Genomic DNA, 16,016 nt, shown 5'->3' with positions numbered 1-16,016 from the left:
TATGCTGATAAATAAAGTATATTATTTATATATTATATATTATCTCTGTCAAATAGGCCTAGATTCTATCAGAAACATGCCGTAGGCCTATTGTTATTGTGTAGTTTAAGTAGGCTAACATTAAAAATTCATGTGGATGTCTTGTTAGCCTATGAACTTCGGTTTGGTTCGCTAGGCAAAACGTTGGTGCACTGATGACAGTCAGGATCATCTCTAACTTGCCAACTAGTATTGTTCAGTTCATGTATATAACATGCTTTACTTGCTACCTGGATAATTTCCGCGAATATTATTAAGGTAAGATGAATGATAAGATCATTAGCTTTACTGTGTTCGGTGGATTAACGGCATCGTGGCAAAGGCAGCTAGTAGCCTACAGCATGGAACAATCTCCGTGGAAACTATAGAATTTTCGTGCCGGAAAATCCCTTTCAATGCAGTAAATCGCTTAACGTTTCCCCTTAACTAAGGAAACATTTTAAGGTATTCTGTGCAACACCCTTAAGTAAATCCCTTACCTAAGGAGAACTTAAGCCTTAAGGGTCATACTAAGGGGGCGTTTATACGAGAACGATTGCGAAGGAAGACGACAAAATATTTTATCATAAGTGCCTTTCGTTTACACAGCGCCATCGGGGCTTGAAGACGCAAAATTCTGAAGACTCCTTCCAGAGTGTAGAGTTTTGAAGACGACCCGGGTTGCGTCTCCGTCTAAACGGCTAAACCAAAGATCCTTGATTACCTCTCTGGCTAAACTGTCAAATTCGAATGTCTGCGTGTGACGTACCGGTGTTCTATGGAATGCATATCCAATCGAATATCACATACTCTTGCGTCTTCATATAAACAAAGATTTCCCCCTGAGAATGCTCGTCTAAACGTGAATAAAAAAATGAAGACGAGACGCCACTTCTGCGTCTTCTCTTTTCATCGTCACCGTATAAACGTATAATAAACGTTCCCTTAAGGGAAAAAACTTAAGGTGCTTTGTGCAACCGGCGGCCACTGTAGGCTACCTTAGTGTGCTGTGCTAGTTGGCGTGGCGATGCCTTACTTAATGGCTGAGCTGATTGGCCACTGCACTGTCTGAAGTGGAGCTGAGAGAGACGACCTCTTCCTCTGCCACTCAGTGTGTGGGAGCACTTACAGCTAGCACCGCAATGCCTGAGTCATCAGTCTGGAACTGCTGGTGTGTGTGTGTGTGTGTGTGTGTGTGTACCTGTATGTGTCTGTCAACAGTTTCATGCCCACAGACAGAAACAATTCCATTCCATACTGTTTAACAACCACCATATGTTCTTCTTGTGGGAAAATGTCAGGTAATAAGGGGTAATAAGGGGAGCGATCTGTCTTTGGAAGGCGAACGTATTAGCACACGTACAGTGTCTGAACCCTGAGGTGCTCTGTAAATCCATTTAATTACTATGCTCCCAACTATATAACACCGGCGGTCTCCGCTCCAGAGATGCGCTGCGTGGGGGAACTGTCCCCCTGGCCCCTGTGGAAGCAGGTGCATACACTGTAATAGCATCAGCTCCTTTCTGTTCCCCTCAGTGACCTGCAGCATTGTTCTCTTCATCTCCTTTAATGAGCTTCTCTGCCCTCAGCCTACGCCTCCACCCCCTGCTCCACCTTCTCACTTAAGATCCCTCGTAGCCCCGTGTGTAGCCTGGAATGTCTTCGGAGAGCTTCTCTAGTGTAGCTTTCTTTCTCTCCACTTCAGAATGCTCCCCTGCTCTCTCCCTCTTTGTCTCTCATCTTTCCTGTGTTTCTTATTGTATGTCTTACCTTTCCCCTTAATTCCCTTGCACTCTCTTTTTATGTCTCTTTTCTCTTTCTGCTTGTTTTGTCTATGTGCCATAGGGCTCTCTCTCTCTCTCTCTCTCTCTCTCTCTCTCTGTCTCTCTCTCCCCCTCTCCTCTAGGCTATCCCACAGTCAGAAAGAGGAAGGCCAAACTACAGCTTATGCAATCTTAATTCCTGAGCCACTGGAGCATATTATATCCCTTCAAAGCACTTTTTTCTTAAATCCAGGAGAACGACTGCTAGGAGAGAAAGAAGAGAGAGAGAGAGAGAGAGAGAGAGAGAGAGAGAGAGAGAGATGGGAAAGGTGAAGTGAAGAGAAAGTGCCCAAGACTTTTAACATTCAGGCAGAGAAAAGAAAGCCATGATTCACTCCACTTTATTGGTCAGTGACTGACAGGAAAGTTCTAATCTCTAGAGTGCTTGACCTCAGATGGAAAATGAATGGCGGACGGATGACTGCAGCATTGGACAGGGTTTTGTGTTTTGGATTTTCCAGAGGGAAGAAAGAGGAGAAGAGGAGGAAAGTTTTACTTTTCCCACGTGACTGGACTTTGATGTTCCTCCTCTCCTCTGTTCCTCTTATGTATCTTCCCTCGCTCCTTGAATGGATAGAGAGAGAGAGAGAAAGAGAGAGAGAGGGAGAGAATTCATTGTCCATTCTCAACTGAGGCACAACCCGTCAAGAATCACAGCGTTTTTGTCCGCATGGGAAGAGTAGGGGAGGGAGAGAGAGAGAGAGGAGGAGGAGGAGGATGGGGGGATGTGGAGGGGAGGGAGAGAGAGAGGAGGAGGAGGAGGATGGGGGGATGTGGAGGGGAGGAAGAGAGAGAGGAGGAGGAGGAGGATGGGGGGATGTGGAGGGGAGGAAGAGAGAGAGAGGAGGAGGAGGATGATGGGGGGATGTGGAGGGGAGGAAGAGAGAGAGAGAGGAGGAGGAGGATGGGGGGATGTGGAGGGGAGGAAGAGAGAGAGAGGAGGAGGATGGGGGGATGTGGAGGGGAGGAAGAGAGAGAGGAGGAGGAGGAGGATGGGGGATGTGGAGGGGAGGAAGAGAGAGAGAGGAGGAGGAGGATGGGGGGATGTGGAGGGGAGGAAGAAAGAGAGAGGAAGAGGATGGGGGGATGTGGAGTGGAAGAAGAAAGAGAGAGGAGGAGGAGGATGGGGGGATGTGGAGTGGAAGAAGAAAGAGAGAGGAGGAGGAGGATGGGGGGATGTGAAGGGGAGGAAGAAAGAGAGAGGAGGAGGATGGGGGGATGTGGAGGGGAGGAAGAAAGAGAGAGGAAGAGGATGGGGGGATGTGGAGTGGAAGAAGAAAGATAGAGGAGGAGGAGGATGGGGGGATGTGGAGTGGAAGAAGAAAGAGAGAGGAGGAGGAGGATGGGGGGATGTGGAGTGGAAGAAGAAAGAGATAGGAGAGGATGGGGGGATGTGGAGTGGAAGAAGAAAGAGAGAGGAGGAGGAGGATGGGGGGATGTGGAGGGGAGGAAGAAAGAAAGGAGGAGGATGGGGGGATGTGGAGGGAGGAAAGAAAGAGAGAGGAAGAGGAGGAGGATGGGGAGATGTGAAGGGGGGAAAGCAGAGGTGTATGAGAGGCGACATTAATGATCAGAAGTGCCGGCAAACAGTGTTAACAAACTTTTAATTGAAAGGCTTCTGTTTTGTTGCCCTCCAGCCATTTCCAACCAGGCAAGTGCCTCTAGGGGATTGGGGCATTAAGATTCGTCTCCAGCGCTATTCGTCTACAGGGCTATTCCACTTCCTATTAAGAGCCCATGTTGTCTTGCACATCCGCCGCCATGTTGTTTCAGAGCCGCGTGTTTCAGAAAGATGACCAAATAATTTAGAGGCTCAGCTAAGGTGCTCTGAACTCTCTGTATTTTGAGAAATTTATGTGCTGGGCCACCCTGGTGCTACATTATTGGAAGAGAACCTTGCACTTTGTGGATTTGTCTGACCCCTTTTACTGATTGGACTATCTGTTGCAGAGTCAAAATGAAATAATAATAATAATAATAATAATAATAATAATAATAATAATAATAATAATATAGAAAATAAAAAAAGGTGTCAACTTAGTTCATTCCCCACATGAGACAGAACAATACATTAGTTGCTCAACAAACAACAGGGAGACAAAAGCGACCAAGTGAATCATTTTTGATTGCATTCTGGTGATGCATTTTATTCATTTTTGATTGCATTCTGGTGATACATTTGATGTATTAAATGGCACACATAAGTAGAGCAGAGCAGGTGATCAGGAAATGACATACATGTGTAAATACATGCGTAGCACGTCTCACGTAGACCTGAAAGGACTATGGGCTTTTTGTCTTGTCTCTAAGCAGCAGCAGAAGCTTAAGAGAGGGGTCACGTATGCCATTACATTAAGTGTCTTACTCATTGTGTGTACTTTAGAAAATATCTGCCTGTGCTGTCCTCTGCCTACAGTAGTTGTTTACACTCCCACCATCCTGACATTAAGCGTTTTCCATCAGGTATTTGAGGTCAATTTTGACTCGGTTGTTATTGAATATTGAGTGAAGAGACCAGTTTGATAAAAGAAGGTTTTATGTGTGTGTGTGTGTGTGTGTGTGTGTTGGGGGGGGGGGGGGGGGGGGGTCATATAGCTGTAGGTGATCAGGGAATTTGTTATAGAGAGAAAAAACAGTAACACACACACACACACACACACACACACACACACACACACACACAGAGTTGCCGCCTATATTCATAAAATATCAGAAAGACAGATCATGCACATGTGTATATTTTCCAGCTCTGGATCTTCCTTCACATGTATAGAATACCTACAGAGTTACCTGTGCTGTAGGTGTGTGTGTGTGTGTGTGTGTGTGTGTGTGTGTGTGTGTGTGTGTTGAGGTAGCTGTGCTGCAGATGGGTGTGGGGGGGGGGGGGGGTGTATATGTTGAGGTAGCTGTGCTGCAAGTGTGTGTGTGTGTGTGTGTGTGTGTGTGTGTGTGTGTGTGTGTGTGTGTGTGTCTGTTGAGGAAGCTGTGCTGCAGGTGGGTGGGTGGGTGTGCTGATGCTGAGGAGTGTGTTATGGTTGGTAAAGAGTTAACTGTGCTGTAGGTGTGTGTGTGTGTGTGTGTGTGTGTGTGTGTGGAGGTGGCTGTGCTGTAGGAGGGTGCGCGAGCTGTGTGTGTGTGTGTGTGTGTGTGTGTGTGTGTGTGTGTGTGTGTTGAGGTGGCCGTGCTGTGTGTGTGTGTGTGTGTGTGTGTGTGTGTGTGTGTGTGTGTGTGTGTGTGTGTGTGTGTGTGGAGGTGGCTGTGCTGTAGGTGGGTGGGTGGATGTGTGTGTGCTGATGATGGAGTGGGTTATGGTTGGTGATGAGGCGCTAATGCGTCCGTATTCTGGGCCTCTCCAGGTCCTCATGTCTGCACACGCTGAGCACTGATTAGCTCGCCATCGCGCCACTTGCCCCAGCTGTGAGCCTCTTAAATCACCACCAGCCAGGACAGCTCACAAGCACTGGAGCACTGGCCATCTCACCAGGCTGCTCTCAGCCTCCTCCGCAGCTCCTCCTCTCTTCTCCTCTCCTCTTCCTCCTCTCCTCACCTCTCTGTTCCTTCTTATGTTCTCCTTTCCTTTTCCTCTCCTCTTCCTCCTCTTTTCTTCTTTTCTTTCTCTCTCTCTTTCTCTCTCTTTTTCTGTCTCTGTCTCTCTCTTCCTGTCTCTCTCTCTCTCTCTCTCTCTCTCTCTCTCTCTCTCCCCTGTTTGGCTTATACACATTCAGTAACACAGTGTTTTAATTGTTCCTCTTTTTTTCTTTCAGGCATCAATATTTACCATTAAACAAAATCTTTTTTGTAAACTTCAGACATGTCACATTCAAGGGAGCTATCTGTCGAAGGCACCAGTGTTTTTAACACTTTATTGTTCAGTTTCTTTTAAGAAGTCTCCTGAAAGTATACTTATGTAAGTGGGCCAATTTGATGAACACTGAAATACGCATGAAATGAACTTCAAGCAATCTGGTGTTTTAAAGTAAAAAAATAGCACAAAATGTCTGCAGTTAATTCATCTACATACTTTTTAGAGGTGTTGACTGTAAACATTTTGCCTTCATGTAAATAGTGAAAGGCCCTCCAGCTGGAACAGTTCTTGGATGTCCAGTGCACATGGCCCAAGCCAAACTGTCCACTTTATTCTTAAGCCACCAGCCATCCCTCACTGGACACTCCTAGAGTGGCTCAGTAACTCTGTTTCTTGAAAAAGTTATGATTGACAAACAGACAACATAAAGGTTTTCATAAAATATAAGAGCATGTAGATATAAGATGTCTCAGGCCAAAGATTTGGTCAAATATTGAGGCTTTCGTTGCTTAAAAATGAGTATTCATGTTATTCTGGAATAAGTGTTCCATGCTTAACTTAATAAAGCAACACAGACTCTGTGGTTGTGGTGTTGATTAGCTCAATATGACAATAACACCCTTTGTGATATGGTAGACATAAATGAATGAACATATTCTGTAAAAAATGATCTGGTTTGTTGTCAGACAAATGAAATGCTGACAAAGGTAGAAGTTGTTGCTATATCAGTCTCCCCAGAAGTGGAGCCCGTCTACGAAGTAGGTGGAATGAAGTTAATTATTCAGCTCTCTTCACTTGATTGTAATTAATTCACGAGTCGAAAGTCTATAAAAGAATCAGATTTATCAGGGGTCCCTTCAGGAGGTCTCCCCAGGGACTGGAGACGTACCGGACCAGTCTGCTGAGTATCCACTGGTGTTTCATCATCTGAAAATAGCCATGCAAATGAAGACACTTATGAAATACAAGGACTTCGCTCCCCTCAGCAGCGCGTCTGGGGGATGCAGACTTTAATGCTGGGAATAGAGGGAGGTGGAAATGCATGTAATTAAAAGTCTTCTTAAAGTGTATTTTTATTTTAATTATTATTGTTTTTTTTTTTTTAAATAGAGTTATGTCACAGTAAAGTTGCTGTTTCACAAAATCGCTCCAGCAACTACAGTAGAAATGAAAGACGCTGTTCTCAGTGGATTCATACTGTAGACTAAGCTAAGCTATTTATGAGAAAAGCACTGATGCTTGAAAACTCCATCTTGACGTTATGTGATTTTAGGTGAATATTTACGTTGAGTTATGAGAATTTGTTTTAGCATTGCAATAAACGATGACCCAATCTGCTAAAACCTCACTACACTGGTGATAGGTGGCACAGATGCGTTTGGATATGAAGTGCTCTCAACCGAAAAGACGAGGATCGTTCTCTACCTCACCCCACCCCACCTCACCTCACTCTTCATCTCATCAGCTGAACTCAACATGAATCACGCTGTTATAGCCATTTCGTACTTTTTATTGAAAGAATTATTATTTTGTTTTGTAACATGGAAGGGTTTTAAACTACATTTCCCTGCTTGATGTTATGACACGGTGGGGGCAAAGGGCATATGACGTCGGGCACAGGTATCAGTTTGAGGCCGACGGATATTGGGAGTTGGGTGAATCCCACTGTTTTTGCCACTCTCTAGTTTACTAGCACTTTAGACTTTTTAGTTTTTTCGTTAATGGAACTTGGACTTTAAAATGGACACTACACACGCTGTGCCCTTAAAAGTGGATCATGATAATTCAGTATAATTAGGCCACATCTTCAGCTTAAAAGATGAGACCTTAGTTGACATCATATAGGCACTTTAGATAACTCTTATAGTTATGAAAAGCCTTTACTTTTGCCATGGAGCACCCCACCCCCACCCCCAAAGGGACTCCCTTACAACACAGTGGTACATATGATCACATGTATTCCTTCTGAACCTGGACTGGCCACGAATCTGAAAGGACTACATGTTGCAGACATTTGTAATTACCCCATAGTACCATGTGTAACACATTAAACACACATTATACAATGTGGGACCAGTTCCTTTATATTGGTGGTTTCCACCTTTCCGTTCTGTTAGCTTGTTCTACGTGCACATTTGTGTGTGTGTATGTGTGCGTGTGTGTGTGTGCCTGCGTGTGCATGCCTGCTTATATGTGTGTGTGTGTGTTCCCTGTGAGAGAGTTTGTTTACTTGTCTTTATGAGTCAAAAACTCCAATGCTCCTAGTTGGTCTGGCTTTGATTAGTATGGGCTTGCATGCCTTAATATTGATGCTGTGCGTCGCATTGATGTTGTGCGTCTGATTTTTTTTTTCTGTAAATAGGAGTGACCCTTGCACAGCCTCACAATGAGGAAAACACTCAATAAAAACTCTCTCTCTCTTTCTCTTTCTCTTTCTCTCTCTCTCTCTCTTTCTCTTTCTCTCTCTCTCTCTCTCTCTCTCTCTCAGAACACAGAGATCTCGGTGTTTGAAGTGAACATTCGCTTTGTGGGAGGGCTGCTGTCGGCCTACTATCTCTCAGGCAAAGAGGTAAGCGCTCTCTATTCCCTCTCTTGCACGGGGACTCTGCCAAGTGCAGCAGGGTCACTTACACAAAACACCCCAAACATGGACTCAAGATGCAAAACATGTGTGTTTATTTAGCTCATTGTTTATGTGTATGTGTTGACTGTGTGTGTGTGTGTGTGTGTGTGTGTGTGTGTGTGTGTGTGTGTGTGTGTGTGCGCGTGCGTGCGTGCGTGTGTGTGTGTGTTTGTACTCTTCAACAACCATACAACCATGACACCATCAGCTGGCAGCACCTCAGTGGATGCTAATGGGCCAGCCAACATGTTAGTGCCAGAATATGCTTTGCTCAGCCAAACAAACACACACACACACACACACACACACACACACACACACACACACACACACACACACACGCTCTGTCCACACACTCTTTAACCCCACTAGGTCTCTCTACCTCCCATCCCTCTCTCTCCATCCCTTCCTCTCTTTCTCTCCCTCTCCTCTCTCTCTCCGTCCCTTCCTCTCTCTCTTTCTCTCCCTCTCCTCTCTGATTCCCTCTGTTCTGGCGAGCTCCACACCCCGGCCTGCACACAGCTTCCCTCTTATTCCCTCCAAGTGCTCTCAGAAGAGAAGAGCTCCCAGCCTGCTCCCCTTTCATCTCCGCCACGCCAAGAGGCACCGGACCAAGCTGCCCATGTAGGCCAGGGGATAAAGATACGCTACTGGCATGTGTTACACTCATGTGTTATACTGCAGCTGAGGGGCATTGTGGGTATTGGCAGTGTCACTGGTCACTTCAAGCAGTGAGAGAAAAAGGAAATGCTTTCTATCTGTTTCTCCATATGGATAAGAACATAGTCATGGTTTTGATGGCTTTCTAGTCTGTCCAAAGACCGCTCTACGCGTCCTATTGAATGTTTGAAATTTAGATTTCTCCAAATAAACTGTGTGTGGCATACACCTTTTTATTTCCCCAGTATGGATGACCTTGCAAATGTCAGTGTCTCTATTTTTTATTTATTCTTGAATTTCCCCTGGGGATCAATAAAGTATCTATCTATCTATCTATCTATCTATCTATCTATCTATCTATCTACTGTATCTACAGTGTATCTATCTATCTGTGTGGCAACTTCGATGCATAATGTACACTTCTTCTAACACTTGCTAGATATGGTTTAGAGTAAGAATTGCTAAGCTACCATTACTGGGCTGACTTTACCCCCTGAATAATGAGGTGTATATTTGGGTATATACATTATCCGCACATTACTATTTCACATTTGTTGTGCTTTTACCGAATAACGTATGCTGATTCAGGTGCATCCCTAGTATGGATGGCTTACCTTGAGCCATTAGTGGGCCCATACAATTGCCAACAGTTTGTCACACAGAATATGAGATGGAGTGGTAGAGGAGTGGATAGAGAAAGTGAGATAGGAGAGGCGACGTGAGATGGAGTGGTAGAGGAGTGGATACAGAGAAAGGGAGAGAGGAGAGGCGACATGAGTCGAGCGACGAGGAGAGGCCGAGAAAGAAGTACAAACGAGAGGCAGAGACATCTCCTCCGCCTGGGCTCTGAGTCTCAGGGCCTCCCCCAGGGTAGACGTGTAGCCTTTATCCTGAGTCTCGGAGCATCTCGCCTGGGACTCCTGCTCAAGCGAAACCACCTAATCTGCTTGCGGAGGCCGTCGTTCTTTTTTTCTTTTTTTTTTACATTTTTTATTCCTTTCTTTCTTTCTTTCTTTCTTTCTTTCTTTCTTGTGGTTTGATCTCTCAAGGTTTCTGGTGCTCCAGTCCCTGGTCTCCTCACACCAGCACCATCATCGATCTGCAGGGCTGCAGCAGTAAACACACTCATTTTTTGTCTCCTCTCAAAGCATCCCTCTTAATGACCCCCCTAGAGACTCAAGGAAAAAGAACGAGAAAAAAAAAAGGTCGTCGGATAATAAACACAGATCACGAGAAAGAGAGAAATGCCTAGTTTTTCTGTCCTGTACAGCACTATTTTTTATGTCAAGGAAGACATTTTCTTGTGTGTCTTGTTATGTCCTATCACCAATTCTGTTAGCCTTCCCTGGTGGCATTCGTGCCAGCACTGACTAAATCGCTGACTGGCGTTAATTAAGAGGTTCTCAGCAAAAAATAAACATTCTTTTTCGTTTGCTCACTCCTCCTCCCCATGTTTGACCTGACACCGTAGGCTGTCAGCCTGTCTTGCAGAGCCCCTTTAACCAGCTCTGTGTTATGTAAAGGCAGAGGTTGACGTCCAGCAGTTCTTGAAATGAGGTACTCAATGAACAGCAAGTGCTCTCGCCGTGTGCATGCAAATCAGAAACTCGCAGCGCCATGTGTGCTGTTGACTGGAGCCAAGTGGACCATGGAGGAAGTGTGTGTGGGCACTTCAGTCTCAGAGCCAGCCAGTCAGCTAGGCGGGCTAGCGAGCGGTCTGCGGCCCTAAACCACAGAGGCTGCAGGCTCCCTATATCCAACCGTACAGGAGCTCACATCATGATTAAACGTGATCTGTCATCAAAAGGGCAAAGGTCAGAGGATTAATTTGATCATGTGTAGCGGCGCTGCGTAATTGCTTTGAGGGTTTCCCGCCACATTGCTCCTTTGTGGGTACAACAGACCCTTCACCCCCCCCCCCCCCCCCCCCGAAGGCTGTGGTTTTCAGATTCGGATTAAGTGCCGCATGGAGGATCGCGCGGCAGTGGAAATGTGTGTTTAGAATGAAAATGACGTGAAGGGTTGCTCTCTCGCGTGAAAGCCCAAGAGATTCCTCCTAATGAAGAGAAATTCTGTCTTTCTCATGAGCTGCCCGACACTGCTCATGGGGGTAGGAGACTGAGCACCATAACTGAAGAAGCTGCTGAACATTCAAGTCAAGTCAAGTTTATTTATATAGCACATTTCATACACAGAGGTCATTCAATGTGCTTTACATAAACAAAAGCAAACAGTAATAACAAATAAAAACATAAAAGGGCAATAGTGAAAAAATAGTTTACAGACATACACAGGAAATGTTTTGAATTGTGATATCGGTGGGGGATTTCCCGCAGTGGCCAATCAACAATCAACCCTTTATAAAATTACGCATCAGGATGTGACATACAGTACATGCATCACTCCATCCAGAATTGGGTAAATATGAAACCACACACTTGAACAACACACACACACACCTGTTTAGGACTCGCAAATCCACCAACAATTCAACTAAAACATATCTTAACTCATTTATGAGAGAAAGATGAATTTGAAATAGATCAAATACGCACAATTCATTTTCTAGTTCTAAACCGATATTAACTGTTCCAACACAACCACATAATTCATTTTCTATACCAACTGGCTACTCTCAGTGCTCTCAAGTGTAACGTCTTACCCTATGTGCTATATTAAGGCTTCATTCTTGTATGTAGGAGGATTCTTGACTTGTAACCCAGCTGATGTTCTCTTATAACAGACCACAGCGATGAGTCAGAAACTTACATGCAGAATGGTGCAGAGAGTAAATAGAGATAAGGAGAAAAAGAGAGCTTATGCCAGACATAAGGAAAAGGTCAGTCTGTGCATCAGATCATTGGATCTAAGCTGAGAGAATATATCTAATGTATCTAATATACAAGGTTAGGACCTGTGCTGAGAAATGCCTTTCTTTCTTTCTTTCTTTCTTTCTTTCTTTCTTTCTTTCTTTCTCTCTCTCTCTCTATCTCTCTCTCGTTGTCTCTCTCTCTGGTGAAATCTCATTTTGAGCTCACATTGTAATAAGACTCCAATTGTGCCAAGTCTTCATCTCTCTCTGTGTCTCTCTCCCCATTTCTGTGTTGTGTATGTGTGTGTGGTGTGTGTATGTGAGTCTTTCCCACAGCTCTCTCTCTCTTACTCTCTCTCTCTCTCTCTCTCTCTCTCTCTCACACACACACACACACACACACACACACATACACACACACACACACACAGTTTGATTGTTGCAGCACACATCTTCATGTCTGTACGGTAGCGGGGAAATAGAAAAACACAGTGGCGCTGCTTTTGTCATCCTTCTCATTGTGGCCACAGTGCACAGATGAATGGCGCTCCCTTTATGCACCCTGCTTACAAAAACGTGAAAAGCTCTCATTGTGCCCAGGATGTAGGACAGCACACCCCATTATGAGTGGGTAGGCAGTAGGCACACAGAGAGAGTGGGAGGGGAGGATGGAGAACATGGTAAATGGATTTAGTTTGGGTGTGGACTCACAGTCTACAGTACATCCTCCCTTGGCAGGGATACCTACAGTACACAGCCGTGGCCTATTGGTTAGCGCTTCGGACTTGAAACCGGAGGGTTGCCGGTTTGAACCCTGACCAGTAGGAATGGCTGAAGTGCCCTTGAGCAAGGCACCTAACCCCTTATTGCTCCCCGAGCGCCGCTGTAGCAGGCAGCTCACTGCGTCGGGATTAGTGTGTGCTTCACCTCACTGTGTGTTCACTGTGTGCTGAGTGTGTTTCACTAATTCACGGATTGGGATCAAAAGAGTATATATACTTATACACAATCCTTTGAGTTTCAGCCATGACCTTGCGCTGTCAGTACACCTGGCACCTGTCAGTACAGATTACCGTGTCAGTATAGCTTGCAGTGTCTGTGCACCTTGCAGCATCAGTACTGAAGCTTCCAAGCAGGCGTAGGTCTGTGATGTATTACATGGAGACACACACCTCCAGGATCTACTGTAACTTATGACCTGCTGTAGTGTGTTTACATTACAATGATCTATCATACACTTGTGGCTCAGTGCTGGCCCTGCAGCTTCCCTTGATTCATGGCCTTTTATATACAGTCTATGTTCATGGCTTACTGGTGTGTGTATGTGAATTTTAATAGTCTTTCCCGCAGCTCTTTCTCTCTCACTCACACACACACACACACACACACAGACACACACACACACACACACACACGCACGCACGCACACACACACACACACAATGCTCTGCTGGAGCCATTGGATCAGAAGATCTTCTGTGCTCTTTGGAGTACTTCTGACATTGCGTTTTTCTTGGATTGAGTAAAAATGAAAAGTTCATCTTGCAAGTAGCAGGCCTGTGTAATGGGATTGTCTATTGGAAAATTAGCAGCATTGAAATGGTTGTGCCAAAAGTTGCATCAGCCAAGAAAATAAAATATGAATATGAAATTAAATGGTATTCAATGATTTAGCGTTGACACATATATTCAGTTCGCTCCCGCTGCCATCCTGCTCCCGAACTGCAGGATGGCACCTTGCATGGCAGCCTCTGCCACCATTTGATGAGTGCAGTGTTGTGCCAGTTCACAGCTTTTCTGAACTAGTTCAAGTTCAGTTCATACATGCTCAAAGTGAACAGTTCACGTTCAAAGTTCACAATTTTAATTCTGAACTAGTTCAAAGTTCAGTTCATTTTACTTTTTTCGTGAGATATTCAAATAAATACTTTTTTTCACACTACGAGCTAGAAATCACGATACGTTCTTTGAAGCTGCTCATTGTAGACATTTGCTCATGACACTGCAATTGTGGGTTTCTTACCAGGTGATGAAACTTGCAGCAGTACAGACAAGGTAGACCAGTCTCCGTGCAATCACTTCCACTAGCCATTTTTTTTAAAAATTGCAGCGCTTTCTCTCACTCTCGTCATTGGTCTGTCTCTCTCTCTCTCTCTCTCGCTCCTCCAGCCCTCCGCGCTCTCGTCGTTGCCTGCTACGCGGCGTTGCTATGCCTACCCCGCTCTGCTGCAATTCATCACGGGTAACGTTGTGCGGAAGCCAGTATGCTATTCAACTATTCTCAGCCGGACACTACGTTGCCCGCAATGCATTGCGCACACAATGCCAAAAACATTTCTGTCTGGTGATACATGATTTAAGCGGCACCAGCGAGAATACAGGAGGGAGGAACTTTCTCTCGTTGCGTTTCAAAAGAGAAAACAGATGTCACTCAGTTTTCAATGGAAAACAAATTCCAACGTTCATTTACAGTGACGTCTACCGTTCATGACACATAATGTGAACTAATTCACGTTCAAGTTCTTTATTAAAAAATGTGTTGCGTTCAGTTCAACGTTCACGAAAAAATGAGCGTGTTCAATGAACGCGTTCTTTTGAACTCGTTCACGCACAACACTGGATGAGTGTGTGGATGAATCATGTATTCATGACGCATCGAGGCATTTCATAGTGCTTTTCTGCTCTTCTGAGTACAGACTAATGCCTCACATTCACCCATTAGCTTACACAGCATTATGTACGTAGGTTCAACAACAATGTTCTTGTGCAATCCCAAACGTGCCACACGTTGTACCCAGGACCCGTAAAGACCCGTAAAGTCACAGTACATCATGCACTGTCTCAAAGGCCAATCAACATTTACTTAAATATCTACCAAACATCATTTGCTTAAAGCTGCAGTTGATAAGATGTTTTTGATCATATTCACTGAAACCAACACTATGCTCCGACAGAACAACATAAATCAGCCTGTTTTAGAAAAAACCTGCACTTCTACCTCCACCTAGAATCTGTTTGTGTCTGTTTCTGTCTGCAAAAATCCACAGTTCCCGGTTCTTCTGGTCCAATCAGAGCAGGGCTGTGTGAGATCTGACTGTCAATCACAGTCTGGTGCAGTCTGGTGTGCACTGACGAGCACAAACTCGATGAGAGGGTGCTCGGTGGTAGTGGGGGAGGGTCACGAGAGTTGTAAACATTCAAAATTTTGGCTAAGTCCCCCCAATCTGTCAGACTTGCCAACTGCAGCTTTAAATGCAGTTAATTTCCCATTGACTATAGCACTGCTGTGTGAGCTGGTGAGGAAATGGATACCTGTACTGTGCTGTACTGTATCTGTGGCAGTGCTGAGAGCAGATCCTCTCAACCCCAGACTGTAGACTGAGGCAGCTGGAGTCAGTGAAAGTGCATCAGAGGGCTTCCTGTCTCCCACACACTCCTCCCCGTGTATCCCCTGTGCCACACACACACAGACAGACAGACACACACACACACACATAGACAGACACACACACACACACACACACACACACACACACACACACACACACACAGTCACACACACACCTGCTCTGAATGTGTCCCTGAAGGAGATGTGCCCTCACCCCCACCCCCCTGTCCCAATCTCCCGGCATGTTTGAAGTGCTGTCTCTCCACACCTGTCCCTGTTCACTTTCATCATCAGATAGAGCCTGATGTGTGTGTGTGTGTGTGTGTGTGTGTGTGTGTGTGTGTGTGTGTGTGTGTGTGTGTGTGTGAGAGAGAGAGAGACAGAGAGAGAGAGAAAGAGAGAGAGAGAGAGAGAGTGCATGTGCATGAATGTGTGTATGTCTGTGCGTATGTGTGTGTGTGTGTGTGTGTGTGTATGCGTGTATGTGTGTGTGTGGATGTGTGTTTGTGTGTGTGTGGATGTTGACATAGCTCCAGAAGGCTCCTTTGTGCTCAGGGACCATTCACAGGTTAAAGAGGAGGAGGGGGGGGGGGGGGGGGGGGGGTGAAAGGAGGGAAACTTTTCAACTCACTGAAGTCTGATCAGAACAGTGTGAGGGGGACAACCAGGTCAGAGTGAGAGGAGGGAAGATGAGAGAGGGATACATGGAGAGGAGAGGAGAGGGGGATGCAGGGAGAAGAAGAGGGGAGACTGGTATTTAGGAGTCCTGGGGATTGTACCTGGCAGTAACTGTGTACTGGCATTGGCTGGCACTCAAAAAGGACAGGAACTTCCTTTGATGAAAATTTTATCGGCAAGAGCAAAAACAGATGCAGAGCATAGCAGAC

General features: G+C 45.3%; 1 protein-coding gene across 2 annotated transcripts in view; it reads left to right on the top strand.

The window, feature by feature from the left end:
* man1a1 (mannosidase, alpha, class 1A, member 1) overlaps nucleotides 1–16,016 on the top strand; it is a 142,597-nt gene that overhangs the window by 43,576 nt on the left and 83,005 nt on the right. For both annotated transcript variants that reach the window (XM_042096007.1, XM_042096008.1), the window contains exon 4: nucleotides 8,135–8,215. In XM_042096007.1, the coding sequence (XP_041951941.1) occupies nucleotides 8,135–8,215 (81 nt within the window). The remainder of the gene's footprint in view (nucleotides 1–8,134; nucleotides 8,216–16,016) is intronic.

This window comes from Alosa sapidissima, chromosome 6, assembly GCF_018492685.1.
Source record: "Alosa sapidissima isolate fAloSap1 chromosome 6, fAloSap1.pri, whole genome shotgun sequence".
Classification (NCBI taxonomy): Eukaryota; Metazoa; Chordata; class Actinopteri; order Clupeiformes; family Clupeidae; genus Alosa; species Alosa sapidissima.
Note: the sequence above shows the minus strand (reverse complement) of the source record. Positions and strands in the feature narration are given on the sequence as shown.